We start from the raw sequence: 11,718 nt of genomic DNA, 5'->3' as shown, positions 1-11,718 counted from the left end.
CCTGAAAGGAGCGGAGGTGTACATGTATTGGCCTCCGCTCCAATGTTTACAGCAGAGGTCCCTAATGCCAGGCCTCCGGGACCCACCAACAGATCATGTTTACAGAAATTTCACATGGAATTATCAATTCTGTGCAATACTAAGGAAACCATGATTTTGTGCTGGATCTTGAGGCTTGGAATTAGGGAACATTGCCATAGACCACAGAGTGGAGGCCATACATTCAGGACGGGGTGGGAGACTCCTGCCTGCTCAGGATCGCCTGTGGCCCCAGCAATCACTAGGTTATTCCCCAACTATAACATACAATCTTAGGAATAGCTCTTAAATTAAACGTGCAAACTAAGTGTTAAAGCCATGTCACCCAGTTTATTACATTCCATGTTCACAATGAAGTCTGTGCTGTCACTCAATACAGAAGAGAGGAGCTGCACCACACAGAGCGTCTATCAGGTGATATTCACTCTGTATATTTATCATGGCAGGAAATGTACACAGAGTGAATATGGCCGTGTCCCTCTTCATAGACACCTAACTGCTGATCACACATGGCCAATGACAATGGTGTATGGGAGGTACAATGTCCGCTGGTGATGGCTCCTCCATCCTGGCAGTTTGGGGCTGAACCCTCCGTGTACAGTAATCACTACACATGGAGCAGTCCTGCATCCAGCATGGCGTCTGCTAAAACACAGTAACGCCTCTGTTCCCCTGGAACATTAAGTCTTTGCATTGGAGATTCATCTCTTCCTATACTGTAACTCTCCAGCAAGCCACTGCCGCGTACACAGGACAACCATTACTCTGCTTCTTCTTGCTCGTCGTCGTCGTCGTCATCATCATCCTCCATCTCGTCTCCCTCTGCAAATTGCTGGAATTCTCCGGTTTCTGACACCCACATGGATTTTATGGACACTTTAAATTCTGCCATTTGATACCCAAAGAGTTTCTTAAAAAAAGAAAAAGAAATCAAGTACAGAACCAAGGTGACCGCACTGATCACAATGTACAATACATTGTACACTAACCAGGATCCGCGCCTGCTCCGGTGTTAGGGTGTCGCCCTCCTTACACACCTCGTACTCAGACAGAAGGGTCACCACTCCTAAAAGGAAAATGGAGGAGCATAGTTACAAGTCAGTTCAGATCTTTTTGGGCCGGGGATTTCTAGGAACACCTGTGATCGCTGCACAGGGAGTACCCCCCTCTTTATTACTGAGAAGGGGTCCCCCAATACCTGCATGTGACCCAACAGGCAGACACTATGAACTGTTCGTATACAGCAGTATGGAGGGACGAGCACAGACCTTTCTTCAGCGTGGTGGGCAGGCCTAGCTGTCGTAACTGTGGCTCCATCGAATGGGTGAACTGTTCCAGGGGCCCCTCATCCAGGACCACTCCGTAGGTGGCCTTGTTCCCGGCCCGGGCAAAATCCATTTCTCTAAACTGATTAAACCATCTGTAAAAATGCATCCACAGGTTAATAAACACCAGCTGCAGTTTGTGCTCCTGAGCTGCGCTCAGTACTGTACTGATTATTTTCATCTCTCACACAGCTGTGACCTCTGAGCCTCCTAATAAACATCCAAATGACAGACCACATATTTCCAGGAACTAGTAACTACACTGCATCTCTCAGGAACCTACGGGGGGGGGGGGGACATGATCATCCCTCCGACCCCAAAAGAAAATACAAGCTTTAACCGCATGTTTGCTCAATAAACTTCTATTTTTTCTCACCCTCCCCTTTATGGCGCTTTTCAAAAAAGTGGTCAGAGCTTAGCACTAGATGGCGCCATACCACCATACAAAATGGTGTACAGTCATGGCCAAAAGTTTAGAGAATGACACAAATATTAATTTTTACAAAGTCTACTGCTTCATTTTTTCTAATGTCAATTTGCATATACTCCAGAATGTTATAAAGAGTGATCAGCTTAACAGCAATTACTTGCAAAGTCAATATTTGCCTAGAAAATTAACTTAATCCCCCAAAACACATTTCAACATCATTGCAGCCCTGCCTTAAAAGGACCAGCTAACATCGTTTCAGTGATTGCTCCATTAACACAGGTGTGGGTGTTGATGAGGACAGGGCTGGAGATCAATCTGTCATGATTAAGTAAGAATGACACCACTGGACACTTTAAAAGGAGGCTGGTGCTTGGCATCATTGTTTCTCTTCTGTTAACCATGGTTATCTCTAAAGAAACACGTGCAGTCATCATTGCACTGCACAAAAATGGCCTAACAGGGAAGAGTATCGCAGCTAGAAAGATTGTTGACTGAGGTGCAATCTATCGCATCATCAAGAACTTCAAGGAGAGAGGTTCCCTTGTTGCCAAAAAGGCTCCAGGGCGATCAAGAAAGACCAGCAAGCGCCAGGACCGCCTCTTAAAAGTGTTTCAGCTGCGGGATCGGGCTACCAGCAGTGCAGAGCTTGCTCAGGAATGGCAGCAGGCAGGTGTGAGTGCATCTGCACGCACTGTGAGGCGGAGACTCTTGGAGCAAGGCCTGGTCTCAAGGAGGGCAGCAAAGAAGCCACTTCTCTCCAGGAAAAACATCATGGACAGACTGATATTCTGCAAGAGGTACAGGGAGTGGACTGCTGAGGACTGGGGTAAAGTCATTTTCTCTGATGAATCACCTTTTCGATTGTTTGGGACATCTGGAAAACGGCTTATTCGGAGAAGACCAGGTGAGCGCTACCACCAGTCTTGTCTCATGCCAACTGTCAAGCATCCTGAAACCATTCATGTGCGGGGTTGCTTCTCAGCCAAGGGAATGGGCTCTCTCTCAGTCTTGCCTAAAAACACAGCCATGAATAAAGAATTGTACCAGAATGTCCACCTAGAGCAACTTCTCCCAACCGTCCAAGAGCAGTTTGGCGATCAACAATGCCTTTTTCAACATGATGGAGCACCTTGCCATAAAGCAAAGGTGATAACTAAATGGCTCAGGGAACAAAACATTGAGATTTTGGGACCATGGCCTGGAAACTCCCCAGATCTTAATCCCATTGAGAACTTGTGGTCAATCATCAAGAGACGGGTGGACAAACAAAAACCTTCAAATTCAGACAAAATAAAAGCATTGATTTTGCAAGAATGGACTGCTATCAGTCAGGATTTGATCCAGAAGTTGATTGAGAGCATGCCAGGGAGAATTGCTGAGGTCCGGAAGAAGAAGTGTCAACACTGCAAATATTGACTTGCTGCATTAACTCATTCTAACTGTCAATATAACCTTTTGCTACTCATAATATGATTGCAATTATATTTCTGTATGTGATAAAAACATCTGACAAACACACATAAAAACCAGAGGCCAGCAGATCACGTGAAAATATAATATTTGTGTCATTCTCAAAACATTTGGCCATGACTGTACTCAGTGGATAAAATCTACATCCTGGCCGGCACAGACTTCATCCATTATCACAAGGACAGTGACGGATGAGTCGGCAGAAATAACACAGTGACAGACAAGACACCAGACATATCTTACTCTCTGACTTCTTGCTCCGTGCGATTGGTGAACAGGATCCCGACTTCTCCTTTAAGAGATTTTCCCAACTGCAGGATAAGAACAATATAAGTAAAACATTCCAGGTGTCGAGCTGTGGACGGAGCGGATTTGTGCCAAATCCTCCTACCTTGTGCAAATTGTCCTTGTACTCATCACACGGATCCTTCCCCAGAGCCACAGTCATCACCTTGTTCTTACCAAAGAATAACCTGGAAGGTAGAAGAGGAGGAGGAGAAGAGGCATCACTACTGTGCGGAGGAGGAGAAAAGGCATGACTACTGTGCAGAGAGGAGAAGGAGGAGAAGAGGCGTGACTACTGTGCAGAGAGGAGAAGGAGGAGAAGAGGCGTGACTACTGTGCAGAGAGGAGAAGGAGGAGAAGAGGCGTGACTACTGTGCAGAGAGGAGGAGGAGGAGGAGAAGAGGCGTGACTACTGTGCAGAGAGGAGGAGGAGGAGGAGGAGAAGAGGCGTGACTACTGTGCAGAGAGGAGGAGGAGAAGAGGCGTGACTACTGTGCAGAGAGGAGAAGGAGGAGAAGAGGCGTGACTACTGTGCAGAGAGGAGAAGGAGGAGAAGAGGCGTGACTACTGTGCAGAGAGGAGAAGGAGGAGAAGAGGCGTGACTACTGTGCAGAGAGGAGAAGGAGGAGAAGAGGCGTGACTACTGTGCAGAGAGGAGAAGGAGGAGAAGAGGCGTGACTACTGTGCAGAGAGGAGAAGGAGGAGAAGAGGCGTGACTACTGTGCAGAGAGGAGAAGGAGGAGAAGAGGCGTGACTACTGTGCAGAGAGGAGAAGGAGGAGAAGAGGCGTGACTACTGTGCAGAGAGGAGAAGGAGGAGAAGAGGCGTGACTACTGTGCAGAGAGGAGAAGGAGGAGAAGAGGCGTGACTACTGTGCAGAGAGGAGAAGGAGGAGAAGAGGCGTGACTACTGTGCAGAGAGGAGAAGGAGGAGAAGAGGCGTGACTACTGTGCAGAGAGGAGAAGGAGGAGAAGAGGCGTGACTACTGTGCAGAGAGGAGAAGGAGGAGAAGAGGTGTGACTACTGTGCAGAGAGGAGAAGGAGGAGAAGAGGCGTGACTACTGTGCAGAGAGGAGAAGGAGGAGAAGAGGCGTGACTACTGTGCAGAGAGGAGAAGGAGGAGAAGAGGCATGACTACTGTGCAGACAGGAGAAGGAGGAGAAGAGGCATGACTACTGTGCAGAGAGGAGGAGAAGAGGAGGCATGACTACTGTGCAGAGAGGAGGAAGAGGAGAAAAGGCATGACTACTGTGCAGAGAGGAGGAAGAGGAGAAGAGGCATGACTACTGTGCAGAGAGGAGGAAGAGGAGGAGAAGAGGCAAGACTACTGTGCAGAGAGAAGAGGCATGACTACTGTACAGAGAGGAGAAGGAGGAGAAGAGGCATGACTACTGTGCAGAGAGGAGAAGGAGGAGAAGAGGCATGACTACTGTGCAGAGAGAAGAAGGAGGAGAAGAGGCATGACTACTGTGCAGAGAGAAGAAGGAGGAGAAGAGGCATGACTACTGTGCAGAGAGGAGAAGGAGGAGAAGAGGCATGACTACTGTGCAGAGAGGAGAAGGAGAAGAAGAGGCATGACTACTGTGCAGAGAGGAGAAGGAGAAGAAGAGGCATGACTACTGTGCAGAGAGGAGAAGGAGGAGAAGAGGCATGACTACTGTGCAGACAGGAGGAAGAGGAGGAGAAGAGGCATGACTACTGTGCAGACAGGAGGAAGAGGAGGAGAAGAGGCAAGACTACTGTGCAGACAGGAGGAAGAGGAGGAGAAGAGGCAAGACTACTGTGCAGACAGGAGGAAGAGGAGGAGAAGAGGCAAGACTACTGTGCAGACAGGAGGAAGAGGAGGAGAAGAGGCAAGACTACTGTGCAGAGAGGAGAAGAGGCATGACTACTGTGCAGAGAGGAGAAGGAGGAGAAGAGGCATGACTACTGTGCAGAGAGGAGGAAGAGGAGAAAATGACTACTGTGCAGAGAGGAGAAGGAGAAGAGGCATGACTACTATGCAGAGAGGAGAAGGAGGAGAAGAGGCGTGACTACTGTGCAGAGAGGAGAAGAGGCGTGACTACTGTACAGAGAGGAGAAGAGGCATGACTACTGTACAGAGAGGAGAAGAGGCATGACTACTGTACAGAGAGGAGAAGAGGCATGACTACTGTACAGAGAGGAGAAGAGGCATGACTACTGTACAGAGAGGAGAAGAGGCATGACTACTGTACAGAGAGGAGAAGAGGCATGACTACTGTACAGAGAGGAGAAGAGGCATGACTACTGTACAGAGAGGAGAAGAGGCATGACTACTGTACAGAGAGGAGAAGAGGCATGACTACTGTACAGAGAGGAGAAGAGGCATGACTACTGTGCAGAGAGGAGAAGAGGCATGACTACTGTGCAAAGAGGAGAAGAGGCATGACTACTGTGCAGAGAGGAGAAGAGGCATGACTACTGTGCAGAGGAGAAGAGGCATGACTACTGTGCAGAGAGGAGAAGGAGGAGAAGAGGCATGACTACTGTGCAGAGAGGAGAAGAGGCATGACTACTGTGCAGAGAGGAGAAGGAGGAGAAGAGGCATGACTACTGTGCAGAGAGGAGAAGAGGCATGACTACTGTGCAGAGAGGAGAAGGAGAAGAGGCATGACTACTGTGCAGAGAGGAGAAGGAGAAGAGGCATGACTACTGTGCAGAGAGGAGTAAGAGGAGAAGAGGCAAGACTACTGTGCAGAGAGAAGGAGAAGAGGCATGACTACTGTGCAGAGAGAAGGAGAAGAGGCATGACTACTGTGCAGAGAGAAGGAGAAGAGGCATGACTACTGTGCAGAGAGGAGGAGGAGGAGAAGAGGCATGACTACTGTGCAGAGAGGAGAAGGAGGAGAAGAGGCATGACTATGCAGAGAGGAGGAAGAGGAGAAAAAGCATGACTACTGTGCAGAGAGGAGGAAGAGGAGAAAAGGCATGACTACTGTGCAGAGAGGAGGAAGAGGAGAAGAGGCAAGCCTACTGTGCAGAGAGGAGAAGGAGCAGAAGAGGCAAGACTACTGTGCAGAGAGGAGAAGGAGCAGAAGAGGCAAGACTACTGTGCAGAGAGGAGAAGGAGGAGAAGAGGCATGACTACTGTGCAGAGAGGAGGAAAAGAGGCATGACTACTGTGCAGAGAGGAGGAGAAGAGGCATGACTACTGTGCAGAGAGGAGAAGGAGGAGAAGAGGCATGACTACTGTGCAGAGAGGAGGAGAAGAGGCATGACTACTGTGCAGAGAGGAGAAGAGGCATGACTACTGTGCAGAGAGTAGAAGAGGCATGACTACTGTGCAGAGAGGAGAAGAGGCATGACTACTGTGCAGAGAGGAGAAGAAGCAAGACTACTGTGTAGAGAGGAAGAGAAGAGGCATCATATTGAGGAAATGTGTGCCATGTCCACCTCCGGGGGGCTTCTCTGTCCTCCATAGACATTAATATGGGGTCCTTCCACGGCAGATATAATGGCTGTGATCTTCTGGGAAGGATTTCTTCAGGATTTTGGAGGCGTGGGGATTTTTGCTCCATCATCCAGAAGATTTGTGGGATCATACCCTGATGTTGGGGGGAGGCTGGGGTCACTGTTAGAGTTGAGTGAATTTGTTTGGATTCGGTCGCAGAATCTGAAATTGCCATATTGGTACCCTATTTGTGCTGAATGTATGTCTGATGATCGGTTTCGAACATATTCGGTAATTTCGACTCCCACTGACTAATGATGTTCGGCTGTGTTCGACGAATATTGCAAAAACAACATTCGCTGCAGATTGTGTTCGGAACCGAATCCGAACAAATTCGATCAACTCTAGTCACTATCTCCATTCTTGGATGGAGCGGCCGCTCATACTCTTCTCTCCATGTCTGTATAGTCTCTTATGATAAATCATAGGGTTGCATCTGTGGTCTGGGTCCCTTTAAAGGGTTATTCCCATCTTCAAATAGACGGTAAAAAAAAGCAATTTATTGGTTATCAAACTTTGCAGCCATTCTCGTGATAGAAACGTTTGTCTACAGCTTGTTGCCTAGGAGACCGACCACCGCTGCTGTCTTGCTTGTAAGCTGCGCTGAATCTGATTGGGATTAGGAGGTAACAATGTGCTCCAGCGATCCTGGCAGCTTCAGAGCAGAGCTTGAAAGCCCTACACAAAAAACATTTACAAGCACTGCACATGTCCTGTGCATCAATAGTGGTCGGTCTCCAAGGCGACAATTTATAAAAAAGTGATAACTTCAGAACGGCTAAAGATTTTAATAGGAAACTGAGAAATAACTTCTATTTACAACACTGTCTGACAATATCCGTCTATGAAGATGGGAATAGGCCTTTACACTGATTAACCCATTGTTCTCAGGACAGTACGAGAGTGGGGTACCGGCTGTGCTTCCAGGCGTTTCGCACGTCCTTCAGCTTGTTGTTCCTCATGTTCTCCACAGACAGAACAAACAGATACTTGTAGGTGTCCACACATTTCCGGAGCTGAAAAAAAAAGAAATGCAAAAATTAAACATAATGTGAATACGGCTCAACCAGTCTTATAAAGTTCCAGAGTGGAGTCCTCATCTGGTGAAGTAACGCTGGGATGATCAGTAGGAAGAAAATCTGACCTAATTCTTCTCACAGTTGAGGGTTTGTTACAATTGTATCCAGTCTGGATTGTGAGATATACAGTCTGGAAAGTTCACCAATACATTGTGACAAGGCGAGAGAGATTGGCGCCGCTGCTAGTGTTTTCCTCACAGGATTGTTTAGGCTAGATATAAGTGTAACAAACCCTCAGCTGTTGGACATCACATACAGATAAGACTGTCTTTTATGTCTTTTCCTGGAAGAAAGAACCCGAGTCTATCAGTGCGAATGGGAACAAATTCAGACAGTAAATGAAGCCTATAAAGAGTTGAAGCTTGAGATCAGGCAGAAAAAAAACAATTATTCTACATTTCAGCCTAATTTGTAATGAGGCCCCCCAGGGGACGTCAGTCTAGGGAAGAGCGGTACTATGGGTCAGTTGGGGGGTGGAGTACCGATATCCAAGGGTACACTGTATTAGCGAGGGGGATAGAGGAGCAGGAGAAACCAACTAGAAACTAAAATGTGTAGACAAATGCACAGAGAATGGGAAACAAACAAGGATAATTGGAGCTGCTAACACAGGAAGAGAGATATGGCATCATAGGCATCACTGAAACCTGGTGGACGATACACATGCTTGGAATACAAACCTTGGAGGCTACAACTTATTTATTAGAAACAGGGTTAACAAGAGCGGAGGAGGTGTTGCATTGTATGTTAGGAAAACATATCTCCCCAGAGATCCAAGCTTCAGAGACTGGTTGCTCTGTTAAAAGGAGAGAAGAACAGAAATAACGCGATTGAAGGTGTTTACTATAGGCCTCCTGGACAGACTGAAGATATGGATATCTTTGTTCTTAAAAAAGTGCAACATAGTGATCATGGAAGATTTTAACTATCCAGATGTTGGGAATCTCCCTCAGGCAAAAGTACTGGGTCCAGGAAATCCTTATCTTCTCTTGTTGACAACTTTATCTTACAAAACATAGAAGAGAGAACCAGAGGATCTGCAATCTTGGACCTAATTGTTACCTACAGGGAGGAAATAGTTGAGGAAGTGAAGGTGGCTGGGAATTTAGGAGGCAGTGATCATGTTACCCTAGAATTTTGGATTACAAGAGGAGGAAAACCAGCGAGGACTCAGACTTTAAGGTTGGTCTTCAGAAAGGCAGATTTTAATGGACTCAAACAGGGTAGGAAAGGTCCAATGGCCGGATGTTCTAAAGGACAGAAATGCCCAGGGAAGATGAGAGATTTTACTAATTGAAATTCTCACCGGACAATCATTAACAATCCCGAAAAGATGAAAGAATTGGAAGAATTTAAAGAGACCAGGCTGGATGAACACAGAAGTCAATCACTTGTTAAAAAGGCAAAAAAAGAAATGTATATTACCATATATATTCGTGTATAAGCTGAGATTTTCAGCACTTTTTTTGTGCTGAAAATGTCATTAGTCATTGTGCAGAAAGCCAGCGGGGGAGGGGGAGCGGCGGCAGGAACCGGTGGCTGGGACATCATACCCTCCTCGTGCCATCACTGAACATCCCTGCATCCTCCATTGTCCCAGGTCCGGCAGCTTCTTCCTGTGTTGAGTGGTCACGTGGTACCGCTTATTAAGGTAATGAATATGGATACGACTCCATTCCCATAGGCATGGAAACATATTCATTACCTTGATGAGCGGTACCACATGACCGCTCAACACAGGAAGAAGCTGCCAGCCCTGGGACAATGGAGGATGCAGGGACGTTCTGCGATGGCACGAGGAGGGTAAGTATGACGGAAGAGGATTGGGGGAGCACTGAGGAGGACGGGGGGAGCACTGGGAGCTGAGCCATACATAGAAGGATGGAACGGGGGAGCCGAGCCATGCATACTGGGAGGGGGGAGAGCCACACAGAGCAGGACAGGGATGAGGTGACAATGCATACCCGGCTAATACTCGAGTCAGTAAGCTTACCCAGTTTTCCGTGGCAAAATTAGGTGCCCCGGCTTATACTCGGGTCGGCTTATACTCGAGTATATACTGTAAATGGAAAGAGGGAGGCATATCCAAAGAAGAATATAATTGCTGTTTGTAGTGCAAGCGTTAGAAGAGCTAAAGCCAGTGATGAAGTGAAGCTTGTAAGGGAGACTAAAAGCAATTTAAAAAAAAAAAAAAAAAAAAAAAAAAAAAAAAAAAGAATTTTGGGGGAATGTCACAAGCAAAAGAAAAATCAAAGATGCTATAGAATTTTTACAGAATGCAAAGTGTGAAGTGGTCATATATGATGTTGAGTAACCAAATTTTTACATTCCTATTTTGCATCTGTGTTCTCTTAGAAAGCAAATGCAACATCAAGTCATCAACTCAGCTTCACATTGCAATGGAAGGAATAAAAGAATCCACTCTATCCATAAACAGAGAGATGTGAGGGAACACTGAGCTAATTTACATGAATTTCCATCTCCTGGTCCAGATGAATTACATCCTAGGGGACTGAAAGAGTTAGGCCGGGGTCACGCTAGAGAGAAAGCAGAAATCAAAGCAAAAGGTGGCTACTTTGAAGAACCTAGAATATAAGACATATTTTTAGTTGTTTCACACTTTTTGGTTAATTATATAATTCCACATGTGTTAATTCATAGTTTTGATGCCTTCACAGTGAATCTACAATTTTCATAGTCATGAAAATAAAGAAAACTCTTTAAATGAGAAGGTGTGTCCAAACTTTTGGTCTGTACTGTATATGTATATATATATATATATATATATATATATATATTCTCTATGTGTATATATCTATTCTTTAGTTTAGGTTTTAACCTGTCATTGGGCTCCATTATATGTCCATTTTGCAAGCCTGCGAGAAAATCTCGGCCTACGGACATTTCTCCGTATTACGCATGGAAAGTACGGACCGTAATTATCGTTGGTTAGTGTGACCCCAGCCTTAGAGGAAATTACAGAACCACTAGCCAGAATCTTTGAAAAATCCTGGAGAAGGGCAAATGTTGTCACTATCTTCAAAAACGGAAAGAAGACGGAGCAAGGAAATTGCAGGCCAGTGAGCCTTACTTCTATGCCAGGAAACATCTGTGAAAAAATTATTAAGTAGAACATGTAGAAGAAACAGTTCAGTTCACCCTCGTGAAGGACTTCATGTGGTCCATGTGTGGAGCACTGGATTCCATCTCAGCCAGACGTAAAAACGTTAGAAAGGTACGATAATCCAGCTCACACAACAGGTGCGGTAAAAAAAATCTGTGCTGTGCCCCAGTGTTGTTCAACATTTTTATAAATGATCTAGATAAGGGAACTAAAAGGTAAACTAATCAAATTTACAGACAATGCAAAGCTAGGAGGAATAGCTAACACTAGAGAAGACAGAGGAAGAATTCAGAAGGATCTAGATAAACTTCAACAATGGGCAGTGACTAACAGAATGGTATTTAACAGGGAGAAATGCAAGATTCTACATCAGAGGAAGAAAACGAAAATTACATCTACAGAATGGGAGGAATAGAACTAAGCAACAGCACGTGTGAAAAAGACTTGGGTATACTAATAGCTCACAGACTGCATGAGTCAGCAGTGTGATGCAG

The 11,718-nt window shown here is 46.0% G+C and overlaps 1 protein-coding gene across 1 annotated transcript in view; it reads right to left on the bottom strand.

Annotated features, from left to right (window-relative positions):
• Positions 1-349: 349 nt before the first annotated feature.
• Positions 350-11,718, bottom strand: part of MRTO4 (MRT4 homolog, ribosome maturation factor) — a 12,281-nt gene continuing 912 nt past the window's right edge. Inside the window, exons 3-8 of the mRNA XM_073570327.1 lie at positions 7,934-8,037; positions 3,656-3,737; positions 3,508-3,575; positions 1,308-1,459; positions 1,029-1,105; positions 350-949 (exon numbers count right to left, since the gene is read on the bottom strand). Coding sequence (XP_073426428.1) covers positions 800-949; positions 1,029-1,105; positions 1,308-1,459; positions 3,508-3,575; positions 3,656-3,737; positions 7,934-8,037 — 633 coding nt within the window. The 3' untranslated portion in view covers positions 350-799. The remainder of the gene's footprint in view (positions 950-1,028; positions 1,106-1,307; positions 1,460-3,507; positions 3,576-3,655; positions 3,738-7,933; positions 8,038-11,718) is intronic.

The sequence above is a fragment of the Dendrobates tinctorius genome, unplaced genomic scaffold (assembly GCF_039654945.1).
Source record: "Dendrobates tinctorius isolate UK_male_01 unplaced genomic scaffold, ASM3965494v1 ptg000028l, whole genome shotgun sequence".
In the NCBI taxonomy this organism is placed as follows: Eukaryota; Metazoa; Chordata; class Amphibia; order Anura; family Dendrobatidae; genus Dendrobates; species Dendrobates tinctorius.
The sequence above is the reverse complement of the archived record's forward strand: the minus strand, read 5'-3'. Positions and strand labels throughout refer to the sequence as shown.